This window comes from Danio rerio, chromosome 7 (genome assembly GCF_052040795.2).
Source record: "Danio rerio strain M-AB ecotype USA chromosome 7, GRCz13ab, whole genome shotgun sequence".
In the NCBI taxonomy this organism is placed as follows: domain Eukaryota; kingdom Metazoa; phylum Chordata; class Actinopteri; order Cypriniformes; family Danionidae; genus Danio; species Danio rerio.
The window spans coordinates 10,104,399-10,127,574 of record NC_141027.1 but is presented as its reverse complement, the minus strand read 5'-3'; the positions used below and the strand labels follow the sequence as shown (position 1 = coordinate 10,127,574).

General features: G+C 39.0%; 1 protein-coding gene across 5 annotated transcripts in view; it reads right to left on the bottom strand.

The window, feature by feature from the left end:
* Positions 1–23,176, bottom strand: part of adamts17 (ADAM metallopeptidase with thrombospondin type 1 motif, 17) — a 328,430-nt gene that overhangs the window by 122,684 nt on the left and 182,570 nt on the right. For 3 of the 5 annotated variants that reach the window (XR_015495085.1, XM_087260203.1, XM_087260205.1), the window contains 3 exons: positions 17,634–17,800; positions 14,991–15,118; positions 5,901–6,021 (listed from right to left, as the gene is read on the bottom strand). Coding sequence is in view for 4 of the 5 variants with exons in the window: in XM_087260203.1 (XP_087116329.1) it covers positions 5,901–6,021; positions 14,991–15,118; positions 17,634–17,800 (416 nt within the window). In the remaining variant the exon portion in view is untranslated. Of the gene's footprint in view, positions 1–5,578; positions 5,654–5,900; positions 6,022–14,990; positions 15,119–17,633; positions 17,801–23,176 lie in introns of all 5 variants that reach the window. The other 2 variants (XM_087260202.1, XM_087260204.1) reach the window with 1 other exon arrangement.

Here is a 23,176-nt window from a genome sequence, read left to right as displayed (position 1 = left end):
AACTGTAGAGTTGATGTTTAGCATCAAAAGTGGACAGAACAGAAATCAACATCCCATAATGCAATTCACAACTGTGACTAAACAGAAAACCCAATTGGTGCATCACAGAATACAGAAACTGTTAATAGACAGATATATTTTTACAGTGTTGTTACCTTTACCGCCCCACACTTTGCACCAAATACTCACCGTTTTCCTCAAGTTCAGATCACAAACATGCGGTTAGACAAAAACCATCACCACAAACCACCCGAGCATCCGCCAGATTAGCGTAAAACACACCAACCCTGATCCAAAACACACACATACACACTCATTCACATGCACCGCATCTGGACGACCTGGAAAAACCAACTTTCACCCTTCAGTTTCTATTTGGTTGTGTTATGGAAACTCATTGATCTTAAGCTATGAATGCTGAGGATGGAGATGTAGGAAAGATTTTCTGCCAATTGTCTGTTCATTGGCCCCTCCTGGAAGATGTAAGAGAAAATCTAGCCATGACTACCTTTAGAAAAGACAAGGTATTTGAGCGAAAGATGAAAATTACATATAATTGTCTTTCTTCTGTGCGGTATAGAATGAAGTTGATGTTATGCTGAATGTTCTTACAAGGAAATTAGATAGTGATTTATAATACAATGGCTAAAAAAGCAAAAGAAGAAAAAGTTTCATGGTGCTTTTATGATACTTCAGTTATTGCAGGAGCTTTGCAGTATAAATCATCATCCTCTTTCCTTGTATGAACAATAGAAGCTCTTGCTTTTGGCTTGACAGCTTTTTTTCAGCTTCACGGAAGAAAAGAAAATGATACAAGTTTAAAAAGAAGGCAAGTAAATTTGTCTTGTCGTCGATCCTAGTTGTAAGAGCAACAAATAATAACTTGACTTCTAGTTGATCATTTGGAAAAGTGGCAGAAGGTCGATTTTTCTGATGAATCATCTGTTGAACTGCATCCCAATCATCACAAATACTGCAGAAGTTTGGTGAGGGAAAGATCATAGTTTGCTATTACATTCAGTATGGGGGCGTGCGAGAGATCTGCAGAAGGGATGACAACATCAACAGCCTGAGGTATCAAGACATTACACCCATTACAATACAAACCACAGGAGAGAGCAAATTCTCCAGCAGGATAGCGCTCTTTCTCATTCTTCAGCCTCCACATCAAAGATCCTGAAAGCAAAGAACATCAAGGTGCTCCAGGATTGGCCAGCCCAGTCACCAGACATGAACATTATTGAGCATGTCTGGGGTAAGATGAAGGAGGGGGCATTGAAGATGAATCCAAATAATCTTGATAAACTCTGGGAGTCCTGCAGGAGCGCTTTCTTTGTCATTCCAGATGACTTTATTAATCAGTGATTTGAGTCATTGCAGAGATGTATGGATGCAGTCCTCCAAGCTCATGTGAGTCAGACACAATATTCATTCTGTTTCCACTGCAGCATGACTTTATATTCTTTACTCTACATTATTTCTGTAAAGTGACAAGACTTTTGTCTAAGCAAGTCAGACCTTACTGTCCTAATTAAATCATTAAATATCAAGGCATGATCATATTTTATTGTGGTAAAATAAGCGTAATCCAGAGGCCTTTGCTTTTAATATGAGCCACTTCTGATACCAAATGATCAGCTAGAAGTCAAGTTATTATTTGTTGTTCCTAAAACTTGGATAGGTAACAAGATTATATATACTTTACTATTTAAAAGTCTCATGTTATTTTGAAGGAGCTCTTATATGCTCATATAGGCTGCATTTGTTTGACTAAAAATACAGCAATAAAAATAGAAAATGGTTTTTAAAACCAATTAATTCATTAACTAATTATATTTTAATTTGTTCATATTTTAAGATACTGTCATATAGAAAACACTATTTTCATTTATTAGATATAATTTATTTCTGTGTGGCTCCAGCCTTCAATGTCAATGTTGAAAATAGCTAAATAATATTTTTGTGAGGACTATGACTCATTTGTGACATAATAGACCACACTGCACACAGTTTTTTAATTATTATTATTTAATTATTTTTTTCTTTAAAACTACTGTATACTGTTTATTTTCTACTCATTTCTGTGTATACAACTCATTCTGAAAAAATCTATAAAAAAATGTAAATAGTTAATTAGTTTTGTTTGTCGCATATAGTTTCCTATTTTGTGATGTGGATAAACAGTGTGTTTCAATCTGGCTACCACCGCAACCAGGGCTTGACATTCACTTTTTTGATCACCAGCCACTGTGGCTAGTAGTTTTCCACCGTTAATAGCCACTCGCCATTTTCAATAGCCACATTTTTTTTTGCTGGGAAAATATATTTTATATGCAAAAATTTGACTTTGGCATGGGTTGCGGAATGCTAAAATTTTTTTTTCATTTGCCACTTGCCTCATTTAACTGTTGTTTATGAGCTTACTCAATAAGCATGAGCAAATGCGTTATGCTTTCATAAAAAAGTGCCACACCAAACTAATTATTTCCTTGCCACAAATTATAAATAATGTGTCTAAACAAGCAAAACACTGCTGTGTACATGCACTTTTATTCAAAAAAACATTTAAAAAAATATATATATATATTTATTCTTACGCAGCTAAAACTATGCACAGTGGTCTGTTCTGGCAAAATATCCCAGATCACCAGTTAACTATGCATACAACAACATATTAAAGCAATATAATTGCAAAGGATGATTATTACACGATATTAACAAACATAACAGCAAGCAAAAGAAAGCGGGTAAAAAACATTCTGTGCGTGATAATGAAAGGATGATGCCGCGCACATGGTTATTATTAGGCCAATTAATAATCTGTTCAAAAGAATGATTAAAGTGAAAGCGGCAAAAATTGCTGCTGCTTACAAAGAATCTCGAGCCCTTGAAGGACTGTGGGTGCACGAGCATCGCACTAGTTTCATTTCCAGACATGGTTGCTTCGAGTGAGGAAACGGCACAGGAGCTTTTAAACACTTGCGCACACCAAATCATCTGTGCTCGCGACCCTAAAGCCCTCGTCAGTAAGTGTGGAAAGTGTAATGACTATCTGTGTCCACCAGATGCCACTATAGTTCTCCAGCATCTCCCAGCGAACTACAGTGATGAAACTACAAGTCCATACATTACATGTGCAATACACCCGGTGGCCATTCACAGCTGTTCCCGTTTCCTGTTGATTTCCTGGTATATTTATAAACCCATTCACCCATTCTTCGTTACTGCGTCGTTTGTCTTTCTTGTCGTCATTGCCTTAGTAAGTCTTGTGATAGTAAGTTTGTTGTTCCTGTTCTTGATCCTGATTCCTGCCGTAGTTTCTTGTTTTGTTTGTTTAATTGTTACCTTGTTATTTTAAACTTTGGACACCTTGTTTTTCTGTTTACTGCACGATCTCTTTATTAAACTGCAATTGGATCCTACACCTTTTTGTTCCCGTTCCTTCATCAAATCGTGACAGAAAGCCTGTCTTATTGTGCGTGTGATCCTCTTTTTCTTTTGCCCACGCGAAAAGCTGTTTTTGTCAGTCGTGCTGCTTCTCGAATCTAGGATCACATTTGTACACATATAGACAAGCGGTCATAAACTAATAGTCTATTCTAGTGACGACGAGCCCGCACTGGCGAATTAAAAATGAGTTTCAGGAAGCCAAGCTAGTGGAGTGGCTGTCTAACCTGCCACAACCGAAATCTACCCGCATTTGGCGGGTTGGCGGGTGTTAATGTAAAGCCCTGACTCCAAGTGAAGTTTTATAAACTAATTTCGAGAGGAGCACGTGATAAGATTGAGCACGACTGGCCGCTCATCTGTAATCAGTAATAATCCAATCAGAGTGATCCTAGTTTACTATAAATGGATCATTTTCTCTGTACTGCTCTATCTTTGTTTTGGAAGAATCCCACCTTTCACTCCATCTCCTCCTTTTCTTCCCTTTTCTAAAGGGGGAGCTCTCGAGACCTACCTGATCTCGGATCTCCTGATATGCTTACTGACCGGGCGGGAGCCCCGAGCTCAAATATCTCTGAGCTCAGGGTTCTCTTCCAGGACAGCATGCCAAACCTGCTATAAATGCTAAGCATATCTAAGTGGGAACTCTTGAAGTATATATATTTTTAACCTGTGGGAAGCACTGAACATTAATACCAAAATGATCAGTTACATCAGTAGCCCCTTTCACACATACAGACCTTTCCAGAAAAGGTTGTATGTGTGAACAGGTCCTTTTTGAAAATACCCAAATTCGTTCTGGCTATTTTCCGGAAAGAGAAGTTGTAACATTACCGGCAATTTGCCGGAATGCTGCGCTGTGTGAATGCAGAAGGAAGATTGCCGTAATAAGCGCGTGCACGTCTAGAATGTGCTGACGTAAGACGTCTGCTTTAGCCAATCACAACAGTTTATGAGAATAAAAGCCTTTGAATATTTTTCCAGACACATTTAGCTGCTAGAAGTTAGTCAGATCACGTTTATATGTTCTTCTTAATGCCAACTGTGTAAATAATCATCGATGAGATGCTTATGATAAGCCGTTGTTTGTTTACCTTCAAGCTTTGCGTGTGCCTGTAAAACAGCCTGTGAGCGCCTGCACATGTTATGAACATCTCGTCATGCGAAAGTGATCCAGCGAAAGTTGTTCACAATATTGATCATCCACAGAGTTTGTAATTTAGTCAAATGTTTACAAACACAAGCACAGCCGTTTAAAGCTCATTTGTGGTGAATGATGTCAGAATTTACCGGTATTTTGGAATGGATGTGAGAATGCTTTTTTCCGGAAAATTTCCGTAACATCCTCGCCTGTGTGAACAGCGCTTTTTTGAATATACCGGTAAAGTCGTTCCGGAAATTTTCCAGATATTTACCGGTATCACTGTGTGAAAGGGGCTATTGTTTCCCTCTGGTTACAATTAGTGCTTCTTGAATTGCAGTAAAGGTCATACATATTTTTTGTTCCTGTCAGTCATGTAAAGCTAAACTGTACTCAAGATTGATAGCCATGATGGTCTGTTTTACTTCATCAATCTACTGTAAGTCAGAATCTGTCATCCTCGAATCCAAAAATGAGAATTTGCAGACTGTGATATTGAATTAGCGTCCATATGATTGTAACATTGCAAAATCACAAGACTTTCGATTTGGTCCCTGACAGCAGGAATCATACAGTGTGGCTTCATATAAAGCAGATCTGCTGAGAACCGCTGGCGATGTCTTTAGTTTTGTCCTGAATGGTTCCCTGTGGTTGGAAATACATGCATATATTCCCTAACTCAGCAGTGGAAAGGACGATGATGGCCTGTAGCTGGAACAGCTGGAGAACGATGGGACATTCGCTATTAAAGCAGTTCTGGGAGACACACGGTGACCTTGAAGTCATCCGGACTGGATCCAGTGCATAACAGATGACCCGGGAGAAGGAGTATAATCAATTCGGAAAAGTTTTAACATGATTCAGAATGAAAGAATATAGTCTAAAGGTGTGTTTAATACAATGATTCAAGTGTTAATGAGTGTTAATTCCATAAACACAACCAGATAGAGAACACAAACACACAAACACACATCAAACCATGCATCTTACATGAGAAACACTTGAGAACAGCTCTGGGTTTTGACATCACGCATGTGGAAACCTTCTTACAAAGGCTATGAGGGACTGAGAGACACAAAACCAACATGATCAATGGAGGAGGAGGATGCTCGCTGTGCTTTCCATCCTTCTCTACTTTATCAAGCCCTCCAAACTAAAGACAGCTAGACAGAAAGTGTGGCGGTGGTCCGACAGAGAGACTCGTGTATGATTGAGTCTAGGAGAGCCGTTTGATGACGTACCGCAGCCAGACTGAACATTTGTAATCATGTCAGATGAACACAGATGATTCTGGGATTGTTTTCTGACTCACCCATTCCTTTGGAGTGGTTGAAGTCTCCTTTGACGATCCTGCAGGATTTGCCGTCACCGTTGCAGACGCCGCATCTGTCTTCTTTCGCAGATGATCCGATGATGCCGTCACAGCCGATTTTCTGCAGAGTAAGAACATGGAAAAAACTCACGAGTTAACACACTAAGCACAATAACTATATACAACCCCAGCAGGCACACAACATCATAAGACGTTAGATCAGGTTAGATTTAGGTCGTGATGTCAGGTGACCAAAATTCAATGTCTAGTCGGTGTCTAAGGACAATTTTATTTTGACATCCAATAAAGACGTCTAATTATGTTGATGTTTGGTTGATTTTAGGTTGTGCTGGAAAGTGACCAAAATCCAACGTCTGATAGATGTCATAGTGATAACGTTCAAACAACGTCAAGGTAATGATTATACGTTGATATTTGGTTGATTTTAGGTTGGACGTTGGACATTGATCTCAACTCGATTTTACTTTCTAAACATAATCGAACGTCCCCACGACTTTGGGGTACAACGTCAATATGACGTCATGTTGACATGCTGTGCCTGAAGGGACGGCTATATTTATTTATTACTTTATTTTTGTCAGAAAAACACACAAGTTTACATAATGCTGGTTATGTCTGTAAATAACATTTCGATCAAAGACCTAAACCCTAACTCAAACCCCAACTCATTTCAATGTTATCTAAGACAGTGGTCCCTAACCTTTTTATCACAGTGGAATGGTCAACGCTCGACAATTTTACTGCGGACCTGGGGGGGGTAGGTGGTTCGTAGATTGCTAGGCAACCATCAGCCTTTTCCTCTTACCAAAGACGTCTGTTTCTTGCTCATTTGCTGCTTGTTTGTTGAATTTGATTGTTCAGACTATAATAAATAAAACGGAAATAATTAATAATTTCTCATGTGGCCCGGTACCAACTAATCCACAGACCTGTACCGGGGCCCATTGCCTGGTGGTTGAAGACCACTGCTCTAAAAAATGAAAAGTAACATTGTTCAAATCTTCTTTGTGTATTATAAAGGTCTAAGCACATGTTCGGCGCATCTGCACTTAGGCCTTGTCTCAATTCACTTTTGCTGTTTTAAGGATGGGAAAACAGTTGCCACAACAGGCTCATGGTGTAAAAGGGTTGTCATTACTCTCTTAATTAGTTATGGTTGTTTTGTTTGTTTATGTGTCAACTCGATTTTCCTTTCTAAACAAGACCCAACGTCCCCACAATGTAGGGGGAAAACGTCAATATGATGTCATGACGTCATGCTGTGCCTGAAGGGACGCTTATATTTATTTTTGCTTAATTTTTGTCAGAAAAACACGCAAGTTTGCATAATGCTGGTTATGTCTGTAAATAACATTTCGGTCAAGGACCTAACCCAACCAATCAGAGTCTCACCCCTAATTGTGTTTAAGAGTGAATTGTCTTATCAAGTTCGCTATTTACTGTACATGGTGGACTTTGAAAGAAGAAGAGGTTTTGAATGCTTCGCAAGCAAGGAAAATGATCAGCTTGTGTATGAGGTAAATAAAAAAAACATCTACAAGATAATGAGAGAAGGTAGCGGTATTATATATATATAATATATATTATATATTATATAATATATTTATTATATATAAATATATATATATATATATATATATATATATATATATATATATATATATATATATATATATATATATATATATAAATATATATATAAATATATATATAAATATATATATAAATATATATACTCACAGAAATCAGTCAAGTTTGGTGAATTAAAAATCATGGTTTGGGGTTACATTCAGTATGGGGGAGCGTGAAAGATCTGCAGAGTGGATGGCAACATCAACAGCTTGAGGTATCAAGATATTTGTGCTGCCCATTACATTACAAACCACAGGAGAGGGCAAATTCTTCAGCAGGATAGCGCTCCTTCTTATACTTCAGCCTCCACAGCAAAGTTCCTGAAAGCAAAGAAGGTCAAGGTGCTACACTATTGGCCAGCCCAGTCACCAGACATGAACATGACTAAGCATGTCTGGGGTAAGATGAAGGAGGAGGCATTGAAGATTAATCCAAAGAATATCTGAGAGTTCTGCAAGAAAGCTTTCTTTGCCATTCCAGATGACTTTATTAATAAGTTATTTGATTCATTGCCGAGATGTAAGGATGCAGTCCTCCAAAGATATTTATGTGCTGCTGTGCATAAAGTATAATAAGCAATGTGTAAGATACCTATCACTAACACTAAATAACACCAAAATATACCTGCAAACTTCAATTTATGTTGGTCAACTTATGTTGTTTGCTTCAAAAAAGCATGCATGAACAATGCACCCTAGCACACCTTCTTTTCAGACCAGCCTAAAGGGGCAAAAATGTATTTGCTATTTAAAAAAACATGGCACAAAACATGAAAATAATACCCTCGCTGAGCTAAAACTAGCAAACATTAAAACACTTGCATTGTGCCTGATGCCGCATTGCACCAAGTGTATGATATTGCCCCTCTGTGATGTCTGTGAATGTAAACAGTTGGGGGAAAAAGTGCTTATGTATCAATATAATTGATCTGTGAAACATCAACAACACACTATTTGCGCAACTAAACCAGGCATGTATTGAGTGGAAATGTTTACAACTCAATACATTGTGACATCTTCATTCCCAAAAGACAACTGAGGACTGCAGTGCAATGGAAAGAGCATTACTGACATACAGAATAACTCCTTCTAGAGTGACTTGGTGCTTTGAAAAATCCCCAAATTGTTTCTATGATCAAATAACATTGCACACTAAAGGAAGATGAAAGTGTTAAAAGCATAATAGGCCCAGTTTAACAGCCTGACCGAAGCAGAATGGAATAAATAAACAAGAAAAGGTCAGTGAAATCATACCCAATCGTTGGATTTCGGTCCTGGCTCTGATCATCCATCCACTCCCTCTGGATGTTTCTGACACAAGAGCTGCATTCAGAGCGTGAATATGAGCGCTAACTCCAAAACTGGACTGCTGGGATTGTGGTCAGGACAAACCAGGACAGGATCTGACCCTGAATCTGCTCAGCCTGTGTGTTCTTTATATTCAATGTTCAGGCCTTATGAATCCCTTCACTCTCTTACAGTAGCCACATAAGTTCATGCGTGTGCGTGTACTGTATATATTTTATACAGTTTAGGAGGGCACCAAATTGTACATTGACATATTAGCTAGGGGTTCACTATAAGGGTGGTTTACAAGGATATCCCTTGTGTCCAACACTTCCATAGTTTGTATGGCCCAATCTAGTTATGAAAAGTCTGTTTTTGTCAAATTCGTTATTTATTGTACATGGTGGCTAGGGCTGGGCGATTTTTCGATTAATTCGAATTTACATTTTGACGATGATTTAATTTTATATTACATCGAGAATGGCGACTGTAGCAACGTCAGTAGTATACTGATGGTCCTTAAAATTCAAAACGCTGAAAAATCATACTTAACGTGATCTTTTGATGTTCAAAATGATAAATGTAATTGATTATTAAATTGAAAAGTGTTTGAAAATAGCTTTTATTTGATTATTTAGGGGGTAGGGGTGGGTTAGGGTCATATAATTAGCAGTTTTTACAGTTTGAAATACATTACGCCTATGGAGAGTCCTCATAAAACTTGACGTTAAGTGTGTGTATGTGTACTTGTTTATATGTTTTATGAGGACACATAATTGTATAATGACATTGGTATGTCCTAGGTGTACATTTTAAATGTGGTTTATGAGGACAAGCCTAGTGTCCTTGCCAGCAGGCACAGGAGATCACAATGACGTCAGATTGACGTTGTACCCCAATGTTGTGAGGACATTGCATTTTGTTTGGAAATAAAACTCCAGTTGATGTCAGAACTCAATGTCAGGCTGACGTCAATGTCCAAAGGCCAACCTAAAAATCAACCAAATTTTAACATTTAATGACGTTACAGCTTGACGTTGTGTGGATGTTACCACGATGACGTCTATCAGATGTTAGATTTTGGTTAGCAAACCTGACAATAAATGTCATTATTTGTCGTTAATATGACATTGGTTTAAGATGTGGGCTTTAAGATGTTGGATCTTGGTCTCTCTCCAACACAACCTAAAATCAACAAAATATCAATGTCATTTGACGTCACGACCTAATTCTAACCTAATATTAACATCTAATGACGTTGTGTGCCTGCTGCATTGTAATTTAAAATGCTTAAATGTCAGACTTGACACTTAAGTCTTTTGACATTTAAATGTGTCACAAGTTTTCTGTGAGGGTTGGGTTAAGAGGTAAGGTCATAATATAAGCAAATGGGTGTCTTCAAAAACCACCAATACCAATGTGCGTGCGTGTGTGTGTGTGTATGGGGATGTGTGTTTTGTTTTAGTGCACAGTCAAATCACTTCCAGACACGTTGACCTGCTTTTTTTGGTGGTCCTGCTTTCTATTAGCGGAGGCGGCTTGCAGAATGTGACCTCCTTTTAGTCGTGTGCTCTTCCAGTGGCCATTGAGCTACAGTGTGTAGCTTTGACAGAAGAAGCAGGAGTCACATTGAAGCTGTTTGAGTAAAGCAATGCATCTTTATCTGACTAACGACTTTCACCGTCAGTCTTTTGTTCGTTTTTATTGCTACCTTTCTTTGCCAGTTTAACCATTTATCAGTATTCCTGTCTGACTACAATCAAATGGCTTTCGATTTAATTTAAAAACTGTTATGAAAGGATTTATAGTAAACCACTGTCAATTGAACTGAAGTAGAAGATGAACTGGTGTGATCTCTTTTTTTTAAACATTTATGTATAAATATGTTTTAATAAAACAAGGATTGTTTCAGTGCATTTTTATTAACACTGACAATAAAGATTGAAGTTGTTTATATACTGTATTTTACACTTGCATTGTCATTTTAATTAGTTTTCATTCATTGATTCTTTTTCCTTCAAATAGTTCAATTCTATTTATTTTTATTTATATAGCGCTTCTTACAATGTAGATTGTGTCAAAGCAGCTTAACATGGTTTTAGCAACGTCCAGATTTCAGAGCTGAAGTTCAGTTTAGTTTAGTGTGGTTCAAATTTTTACTTCTTAAAGTTCAATCACTGAAGAGCAAATCTACCAAAGTGCAAGTCAACATATAGAATTGTCCTTTATTTATCAGGGAACGCCACAGCAGAATGAACTGCCAACTACTCCAGCATATCGTCACCTTGGAATTATAAGGTTCTATCTGCGTTCTGAATGATTTTGAGATATTGAGCTTTAAAGTTTTTGCATTCCATAGCAAACAGTATGTGTGTAATATTTGTTTTTGTAAATAAAAGTCTTTAAATGTAAACAACTTATGAAAAACATCCCATAATGTAAAAAAGTTGTCGTTTAATAAGAATACGTCAATAACTAAATTTTGACAAAAATGTCAGATAGAACTTTATAATTCTAAGGTGACAATATGTTTTACGCAGCGGATGCCCTCCAAGCCGCAACCCAGTACTGGGAAACACCCATACACACTCATTTAAACATACACTCATACACTATGGCCCCAATTCATATTGCATGAGTTTGAACTGTGGGGGAAACCGGAATACCCACGAAAAACACAGGGAGAACATGCAAACTTCACACAGAAATGCCAACTGACCCAGCCAGGACTCGAACCAGTGATTTTCTTGCTGTGAGGTGACAGTGCTAACCACTGAGCCACCGTGCCACATTATTTGTTTTTTTATTATTTTCAGTAACATTCAATTAATTTTTTTTGATAGTAAAATCATATCCGTTTTTTAGCTATCATTTATTTTGATTTAATTTTGTTTTAATGTTTTAGATTATTTTAAGGTTACAATTTCTTTGTAAATGTTTATAAAACTAGAAAAGAAAAAAAACCTATGGTTTCTACATCAAATCTTAATAAATGTTGTGAAAAAGTAAAGTCTGTACCAAGGTAATTTACGTAAACGAAAACTAAATCTAAGACTAAAACTATTGGTCAAAAACTATTTTCGTTAACTGAAATAAAATAAAAAAATTTGCAATAAATGAAAAACTAAAATGAACAAAAACTAACAATTGTCACTGAAAAACTAACTGAAATAAAACAATAAATAGGAAAAAATATATTTTAAACTAAAATTACAAGTAAAAATGTTAATAGGTTAACTCTAATTAACTATAATTACTAAAACTAAATTGAAGCTAAATACATAAAAACTAAATATTAATGTGTTCACAAAATAAAATTTAAACTAAAACCAACAAAACCATTAATAAAACATTTTTTAAAAAGTATCAAAAATAACAATAATAATTAAAAAAATTCTAAACTATAATAACCTTGCTCTGCGCCCCTGACAGGTTTAATCTCCCTTAAATTCAGTAAGTGTTCCGTTTCTTACACCTAAGTCCTACATATTTCACATCAGCCTTCTCAAATTGCAGTTTCATATGTGAAGACTGCAGTCAATCCCACACCTGTACAGTATGTGGTTCTGATCTGTGTTTTCTTTGGCACGGTTGACCAATAATGTGAGTTTGAGACCAGAATTTAGGATTTTTTTGGTGGAAAAAAGAACAGCTATAATGTGGCAAATCTGCTTAGAGCCATCAGTGACAGACAACCTTACACTTTAAACCAGGGGTCACCAATCTCGGTCCTGGAGGGCTGGTGTACCTGCAGGGTTTAGCTCCAACTTGCCTCAACACACCTGCCTGATTGTTTCAAGTCTACCTAGTAAGACCTTGATTAGCTTCTTCAGGTGTGTTTAATTAGGGTTAGAGCTAAAATCTGCAGGACAGTTTGGTGACCCCTCCTTTAAACAAATAGTTCAGAAAAATCATTAAGGGTGTATTTAGAAATGTTCTTTCTTTAACTTTTATACATTTTAAAAACCATTTTGGCTGTTCATTTAAGACATGCAATTTTTTTTTAAATAATACTATTATATTACTGTAGCTCAAACTTTGGAAACTTTTTTTTAATATGATGTATACATTAAAAAAAAAAAAAAAAATTCAATAATATTAATACATGTGGTTAAAAGAACTGCCTGAAGAGCTCAGAGACAGAATTGTGGCAAGGCACAGATCTAGCCACGGTTACAAAAACATTTCTGCTGGACTTCAGGTTCCTAAGAGCACAGTGGCCTTAAATAGAAGGCGTTTGGGATGACTGGAACCCTTCCTAGAGATGGCCACCAGCCAAACTGAGCTTTCAGGGGAGAAGAGCCTTGGTGAGAGAATTAAAAAAGAACCCAAAGATCACTGTGGCTGAGCTCCAGTGATGGAGTTGGGAGACAGGAAAAAGTTGTAGAAAGACCAGTCAGGGCTTTATGGCAAAGTGGCCTGACAGAAGCTTCGCCTCAGTGGAGTTTGCTAAAAACACCTGAAGGAATCCGAGATGATAAGAAATAAGATTGTCTGATGAGATAAAAGCCCCTTTCACACAGTGATAACGGTAAATATCCGGAAAATTTCCGGAATGACTTTACCGGTAAATTCAAAAAAGCGCTGTTCACACAGGCGAGGACGTTACGGAAATTTTCCGGAAAAGAGCATTTACACATCCATCGCAAAATGCCGGTAAATTCTGACATCATTAACCAGAAATGACCTCTAAACGGCTGCGCTTGTGTTCGTAAACATTTGACTGCATTACAAACTCTTTGGATGGATCAGTATTGATTACAACTCCAATGAAAACATATAGAGGAACACTTTCGCATGTCGAGATGTTCATGATATGTGTGTGTGCTGGCGCTATGGGCGCTCACGGGCACACGCAAAGCTTGAAGATAAACAAACAACGGATTATCATAAACATTTTATCGATAATTATTTACACAGTTAGCGTTAAGAAGGAACATAGAAACGTTATCTGACTAACATCTAGCAGCTAAATGTGTCTGGAAAAATATTCAAAGACTTTTATTCTCATAAACCGTGTGGAGGTGAATGCGTCTGACAGTTCTGATTGGCTAAAGCAGGCGTCTCATGTCAGCACGTTCTAGACGTGGACACGCTCTTTCCGGCAATCTTCCTTCTGCGTTCACACAGCGCAGCATTCCGGCAAATTACCGGTAATGTTACAACTTCTCTTTCCGGAAAATAGCCAGAACGAATTTACCTGTATTTTCAAAAAGGGCCTGTTCACACATACAACCTTTCCGGAAAATTGCCGGTAATTTTCCGCAAAGGTCTGTATGTGTGAAAGGGACTAAAGATAGAACTTTTCGGCCTCAATTCTAAGCTGTGGAGAAAACCATGCCCTGCTCATCACCTGTGTAATACAGCACCATCTGTGAAGCATGGTGGTGGAAGCCTCATGCTGTGGGGGTGTTTTTCAGCTGCGAGGACAGGACAACTAGTTGCAATTGAGGGAAAGATGAAAGTGGCTAAGTACAGGGATGAAAGCCTTCTCCAGAGTGCTCAGGACCTCAGACTGGGTCGAAGGTTTACCTTCCAACAAGACAAACTGACCCTAAGCACACAGCTAAAATAATAAAGGAGCGGCTTCACAACAATTCTGTGACTGTTCTTAAATGGCCAAGCCAAAGCCCTGACTTAAACCCAATTGAGCATCTCTGGAGAGACCTAAAAATGGATGCCCACCAATGTTTACCATCCAACCTGACAGAACTGGACAGGATCTGCAAGGAGGAATGGCAGAGGATCCCCAAATCCAGGTGTGAAAAACTTGGAGCTTCTACTAAATACTGAGCAGAGGGTGTGAATACTTATGACCATGTGATATTTCAGTTCTTTTTTTAATAAATCTGCAAAAATGTCAACAATTTTGTTTTTTTGATTGTGTGTTATTATGGGGTGCTGTGTGGACATTAATGAGAAATGAACTTAAATGACTTTAGCAAATGGCTGCAATATAACAGAGTGAAAAAATAGGGGAATTTGAATACAATGTACAGTCTATAGTAACTTAAAAAGTCAGGTTGAGTTTTCATTAGAAAAATAAAATAGAAACAGTAAGCTAAAAGGCATTGCTGTTGTTAGAAGACAAAAATAATAAGCAATAAATAAACATATAAATAAAAAATACATATATTTGTTCAAAACACACCTGGCATTTTCCGTTCACACACAGGTCGCTCTCATAAGGTCCACATGGCGTCCCGTCCAGCACCCGTTCTGCCACTAACACTGGGGAATCACTGCCGACGGGTGTGCAATACAAAGCACACGGCTTTTCTAGGAAATAAATACACATGAATGTAAACATACTTTAGCATACCTAAATGGTATCTCGCATGTACATGCATCAGATTTAATGTGCGTATTTGTTCTCCAATTTCCTCACAAATGTTGTTTTATAGCATTCACTCTATCAGTCAATCGAGCTTTGAAGCTGAAGGAGGCACAAGTGTGTGTGTACTTTCCGCCAGAACACATGAAGTGCACTCACAGTATTACAGAGTCTACTTAAGAAGATCACAAGCTCGTTTCTGAGTGACGTGTTGCGATTTAAGAGCTGAACCTGGTGCTCCTTCGGTCTGGCGAAGATGAAAGTTGCAGGGTTTGGTGCTGATGGAGTGAATGTGGGTAAGTGACTCTCGAGTGTTTAGAGTTTGTTTCTGCTATTGTGCAGGAAAGTACAGCGAGTGCTGCTGCGTTAAGACTGTCGTCACAAAGTGGAGAGCTTTCAGGTGCATAGGACGCGGTTTGTGCTGGTTGTTGTTTATTTTGTTTCAATATGATTTCAGGAAATGAGTTGCTATCATAGCAAATAAATATTGTGTATTAAAGTTATGAAATAGAAAACATTGTTTTCCGATAAAAATGATACTTCAATATTACAGTTCTGATGAATGAGAAAGAAAGAACAAACCAATAATGAACATATGGAACAACACATTATAGAAAGAAATAACAAACGATGGATGGATGGATAATTAGACGGACGGACAGACAGATAGATGGATAGATATACACTGTAAAGATGGATAAATGGATGGATGGATGGATGGATATACACTGTATAGGATGGACGGATGGATGGATGGATGGATGGATGGATGGATGGCTGGATGGATGGATGGATGGATGGATATACACTGTATAGGATGGATGGATGGATGGATGGATGGTTGGATGGATGGATGGATGGATGGATGGATGGATGGATGGATGGATGGATGGATAGACAGACAGACACTGTATAGGACGGATGGATGAATTATTGGATAGATAGATAGATAGATAGATAGATAGATAGATAGATAGATAGATAGATAGATAGATAGATAGATAGATAGATAGATAGATAGATAGATAGATAGATAGATAGGCACTGTATTGGATGGATAAATGGATGGATGGATGGATGGATGGATGGATGGATGGAAGGATGGATGGATGGATGGATGGATGGATGGATGGATGGATGGACAGATAGATAGACAGACACTGTATAGGACAGATGGATGAATTATTGGACGGATGGATGAATTATTGGACGGAAGGATAGATGAATGGATGGATGGATGGATGGATGGATGGATGGATGGATGGATGGATGGATGGATGGATGGATGGATGGATGGATGGATGGATGGATGGATGGACAGACAGACACTGTATAGGATGGATGGGTGATGGATGGATGGATGGATGGATATACACTGTATGGGATGGATGGATGGATATACACTGTATAGGATGGATGGATGGATGGATGGATGGATGGATGGATGGACAGACAGACAGACAGACACTGTATAGGATGGATGGATGGATGGATGGATGGATATACACTGTAAAGGATGGATGGATGGATGGATGGATGGATGGATGGATGGATGAATGGACAGACACTGTATAGGATGGACGGGTGGATATACACTGTATAGAATGGATGGATGGATAGACACTGTATAGGATGGATGGATGGATGGATGGATGGATATACACTGTATAGGATGGATGGATGGATGGATGGATGGATGGATGGATGGATGATGGACGGACGGACGGACGGACGGACGGACAGACGGACAGACAGACAGACAGACAGACAGACAGACAGACAGACAGACAGACAGACAGACAGACAGACAGATAGATAGATAGATAGATAGATAGATAGATAGATAGATAGATAGATAGATGCTTCTTGACATCGTAACTCACCAGAAAACATTACATGTGTCACATAGTCTACAGTTCAAGGTTTTTCGCTGATGGCCCCATTAAAACAAATGTTTGGCATTGGCACGAGTGACCAAAGGTATGGGTATAGTAGCCCGGCCATGTATATTGACCCAGTGGAGCTCCCAATGAATAGTTTGGGTGGAAACAGGAGAGTTAGGTGAGCATTTATTTCTGCAGTGAGGTGGGCAGCTGTGGTTTTCTGTTTTTTAGATACAATCAGTATTAGCACCCGGACATCCCTTTTCAGACACCTTCCTCTTTGGTCCACAGTTACTCCTATTGGATGTGGTTCGTCCATCTTGGTGGTATGCTGACATTACCCTAGATACCGTGGCTCTTGATGAATCACAAAGACTTGCTTTTTTGGCTCTTTTGAACTCTGATACGTTACCTATAATGAGTTCATTGCAATATTTTTTGCAGAACTGTGCTATTACTCTGCTAATTAAACTTTTACACTCTGCTCTTACTGGTGCAATGTGCAATCAGTGAGGATCAGCCACCAGGCTACTCGAATTTAGCCATGACATCTCCAACACTTAATAGATAGCCTTACCATCATCGATGACCGCTGTCCACATCTGGCTCTTCTTACTGGCTTGTCGCTCATGAGATTGACACTGCTGGTCTCTAAATGTAGGCAGACCCTTTGTACACGGCGGACCCTCACACACTTTATGCTCAACACTGGCCTTCTGACAGTATTTTCCTCCTGGACCGGGCCTGCACAAACAGAAACAACAAGAAATCCACTTATATGAGCTGAAGATGAATTAAAAGCTGAATGGTCGGAACCTGAAGATCGTTACTCTGGCTGTAGGACAGTGATTGAGGAGAGGTTGTGTGACAGAGGTCAGGCTAAAAATGACTGATTTTTCCTTTAACTATAGTCCCATAAACCTTCATGTATCACTGCCTCTAATGATGACAGCTGACAACATAACCGGCTCAAACCTGTTGGATAACACGTCTCCTCGCATTTTCACAGTCTCCATCATGTTCCATCGTTCAATCTGTCTCTTTTCCTCTGAGAGTCTCTCCAAATGGTCAGAGTTTCCCAGCCTGCCTTCTCATTTTAATGAGTTTGCCTGACAGAACTGTATTGATGTTTCTCCTTCTGGTTTAAGGTATACCTTAATCGCGGAAGAATCTACTTAATGTATTTTGTGATTGGTCTGATCTTTCACTTTAATTTTGAAAGTTTTTTATGCTCACAAAAGTTGCCTTTAATAAATCAAACATAAAGTAAAGAACAAGCCCAAATCAGAAAAAGATGGGACAGTACGAAAAACGCAATAAAGCAGGAAAGTAGTGATTTCTAAATTTACTATGACTTGTATTTCATTCCAGACAACACAACAAACATTATTGAAGGTGTTCCTTATGATTTTATTAAATTTTTCTAAATAAAAACCTAGCCCAATTTTCTTGCAACACATTTCAAAAAAGGTTGGAACAGTGAAGCCTTTAGCACTTTGTAATGTTGCCATTCCTTTTCACAACACTTAAAAGACGTTTAGGGACTGAAGACACCAAATGTTGAAGTGTTTCAGGTGTAATTTTCACCCATTCTTCCAGCAAATAGGTCTTAAGTTGGGCAACAGGTCTTCATCGTAGCATTTTGCGTTTCAAAATGTGGCACACATTCTCTATTGGAGACTGGTCGGGACTGCAGACAGGCCAGTCAAGTACCTGTATCCTCTTCCTCTGCAGCCTACAAAAGAAGGCAGCATATTGTGCTACAAAATCTCGATGTACTTTTCAGCAATATTGGTGCATCACAGAAGTGCAAGTTACCTTTGTCAAGGGCACTGACACAACCCCATACCATAACCAACCCAGGCTCATTCTGAAAACGTAGTCCCGTGGATGTTTCTGGAAACTGCAAAGTACGTCCCGGGAGGTATGTATTTGTGCAGTTTTTGTTTTCTCGAATACGCAAGAGGCCGCTGTTCGCGCTTTTTCGCATCTCAAACGTCTCTCGTAGCCGTTCTCGCGTAAACCCACAAGAAGCCGCTGTTGAACGACCGTCTATCCGACTGGCTGAATAATTGACTGGGTGGCCGACCCACCCTCCTCCTCCTTCCCTAAACTCAAACAGTTTTTCCGATTGACCCCCTCCCCCCCATTCCCTCGCTTACTTCGCTAAACCCAACCAATAATTTACAAAAAAAGGTGTCCAGAAAAAGAAAAGCCCTTGTCTGATTTTTACCAAGTTTTTCTGATTTGACCACATTCTCAGCCTGTTATTCACTTGTTCACTTTATTTTTTGGATTCTGTTTTTGTCGTATCTTATTTCTGGAACCACTCTTCCCTGGAGTCAAACCCGGGCATCGTCAACGTCGTGGTCAGCTCCTCTCTGTGTCTCAAGTCTGCCGAAGTACATGTCGAGCTAACCAGACAAACAGATTGCGGCGGGAAAGTCCTCAACACAGAGGTAAGCGATGATCCTTTTCTTTTTTGGTCCAGAGCACACAGCATCCATTCCCCCACCAAAAAAACAACCCTGAAATGCTGATTCATCTGACCACAGTGCACATTTCCACTGTGTGATGATCCATCCCAGATGCCTCTGAGCTTAGAGAAGTCGACAGCGCTTCTGGACACTGTTAACATAGGGCTTTTTTTGGCACAGTATAGTTTTAACTGGCATTTTTGGATGTAACTGAGCCCATGTGGTGATATCAATTACAGTGATGCCTGAGCGATTGGATCATGATTGTTAACCTGGCTTGCACCCTTGTCCAGTATGCACTAAAATTCCTATGTGTTATACTATTTAAACATATCATTATTACCACTCTGTCTTCTGAGATAAACTCTATCTTCTCTCAGGGCTTTAATGCCACAAGCCCCAAATTTGGCCAAAAGCTATGCCCTGCATTGCAGTTTGTTGCTATATCTTTTCAGATTAATCGTTTTACTGTTTTAATATGAATATTTTTTTTTCACTATATTTTAAACTTTGCAGGACACCGACCCTCCAGGACTGAGTTTGGACATCCCTGGGTTAAGGAAAGGGGGTGGGTGGGTCAGTCATTCAGTCAATCAGTCGACAGCAAGCTGGCTTGGTTGGCTGAAGTGTATAAAGTGCCTTCTGCTGTATTTGCAAGAACAAAAACTACCAGCAGACATTGTCACTAAATGCTTTTTATTTGCGTTTATTCTCAGCGTTTTTCTCCAACATGCTTTTCCAAATTTAAACCCAAGTGATTTTCACTGGCCTTCGAGCAGAAGAGTATACAAAATCACACTTTGACGTTAGATGGTACTACACAACTTTTGATCCCGGCTTGTAACACAGAAGTAGAACACAGAAAGTTGACACGCTTGTTGTTAAAGTTACGGGCGATTCAAACAAGCATAAATGGTTCAAGTAGCAGCTCCAGCTCTAGGGATGAAGAAATGATTATTGTTCATCAGCGCAATAAGCAGCTCCACGTTCATTTCGCCTTTGGGCATCTCTGGGCACTCGCATTGACAGTTTTGCAATTGAGCGGCTCCAAGTTCTGTTTACTATAACTTCAGCAGCTTCATGCACGTGAACAAAAGTGCCAATCTGATTGTTGGAAAAGGTTTTGACGCAGCACATCAAAAGAAAAAAATTGAGCATAAGGCGTTTCTTAAAAAATGTTGCTTTTACGCCTGCCGTTTTGCGCGTTGGTGTGCACGATCACATTGGCGCCCTGTTGACGTTGAGCAAAAAGTTGACCGGTGTGCACGGGCCTTAAGGTTATGAATTTTGTTGTCCCCAGAAATGTAGACCTGGGTACAAATCCGCAATGAGCCTGGGTTAGAAATATCGCAATGCTAGTTTCTTCCAATATGCATCACTAATTGTAAGTTACTCCAATCTATCTCCCTAAAATGTACAGTCTTTGTTGAAACTTTGAACAGAGATAGCCAATGTGGGCTTTCCCAAGTAAACTTATCCAAAACTCAAAGACTATTCTTGCATCTGCTGTTTTATTTTTTACTATACGCAAAACAAATTTCTCAATTCTGCTTAGAAACAGAACACGTCTGCCTTATTTTTACTCCTTTTTCGCTCTTGGGTGTGCTTGATGCGGCTCCAAATGTTTTTACGATCCACAATGGAGTAGTGCACACAAAAGAGCGATTACCTTACAAGCGCCCAAAAACCAAAACTGCACATCTTGGACCAACATTCACAAATTGCACACTGTTAAAGCTGGAAATAAAGGGAGAACCCTGAATTATTATATCAAGTTTAAAACACACACACACACACACACACACACACACACACACACACACACACACACACACACACACACACACACACACACAGACAGTTTAACAAGCTCTCTGGCAGGCTGTCAGACGTTGAGAAATGACACTCTGAGAGAAACGGCGTCATTAGATGAAGGAAGAGAGTGAGAGGAAAACTTGTTCCTGCCAAAACAAAAACAAGATTATTGTGGTGCATTGTGGGTTTGGATGATGACTGTGTTTGCACTGAGTCACATCATCTCTGGATCGGATATTAGGTTTAATGAAATATTAGGTAACGGCCTGCTTGTTGACAATACTAGTCTGCTTTTTGTATATTAAATGAAAAGTAAAGGCCACTGAGTGATTTGAACACTTGACATGCTGACTACTTTTTCCAAACAACTACGTTCGTTAACATGGACACCAATAATGTGATTTAAATATGATTAAGACAATACTCTGATTAATGCCTAGTTCAGACTGAGTGATTTTAGCCCCGATTTTGGCTCGCCGACAGGTTTTGAGAAGTCGCCGACAAATGCCTGAAATCACAGGCAAATCGCTGCTCGTGCACGTGAGTGACAATCACACAGTATGAACTTTCAAAGACGCGATCTGAGAGAATCGCCGATGAGTCGCCGATACCTGTGAGCTAAATGCTAAATATCTGGAGCTGTCGGCGATTCAAATCATGCCGTGTGAATTGAGTTTTGACTGAAAATAACATCGGCGATCGCCTACAGCCAATGAGAGAGCAGCTTTCACTTGTGTGTGCGTGTGTGTATACCTGCTGCAGGCCAGCGGGAGGCTGGGGGAGAAGTTAAAAGCGATCTTTTTTGGTTTATTTGGACCCACGAAATGGAGGAAAAACTAGTGGAGGTTTGACAGGACTCAGGAGCAACCGTGTCTGTTTGATGTTTCATACAGAAAGAAATTAGTTTATTATCAACGTTGAGGAGAAATGGCTAATTCCCTTTAAACCCAGGTAAGCAAACATGTACATTTTCTACCCCATTAAAGGCTTCTTTCTCATTATGTAGTTAATAACAAAAGATATACTACGTGTTTTTGGCTATGAGACGTAGTTTGGACGAAGTTGTCGGCGATTCTTCCTATAGTAAAGTCATGCAATGTGAATGTCCCGGTCGCCGATCCATCTTGCAGTGTAAACAAAGCAGCGACAAAACGCTAGCCCAGATAGTCATGCAGTGTGAAAACATCTGTGACACGACTACTGTGAAAATCATGCAGTCTGAACTCGGCATTAGAGTCAACCATGTATACAGCCTTTTTGATTACCTTAATTCGACTAAAGTCAAAGTGAAGTGCAGTACAGGCATGTAAACATCACAACCAAACCATTTTTCAGTACTTTCACTATAATTTGCGACCAGACGCACACAAGGCAGCTGTCACGCGTTTGACAACAAACAAATGATAATGGCTTCAAGCAAGAGAGCACATTTTTGGTCAGAGCGGGAAACGACGACTGTGCTCTCATTGGTTACCTCCGAGTTTGAATGAAAAGTTAGTGAATTAAATGGCAAAGGTGGCCGTCTTCTTGAGAATTTGTATCCACAGCCATCTGTTTTGTACACAAAGTGTGAGGAATTACCTGCAGTTGAACAAAATTAAAAACGAAAGCCCAAAATCAGATATGGTGCCATGATGAACATCAACCGATGTTGTGTGAAACGTTAGAGGAAACTAGAGTTGAATGGTGACGTAATGACATTAATCAAACTATGTACTATAATATAAAATATAAAAGGAACATTCAAAAAGCACCTCATGTAAACACCATAATCATTATTGTCTTATCATGGTTCCCATTTTTTCATGGACACCAAATACATCAGTTT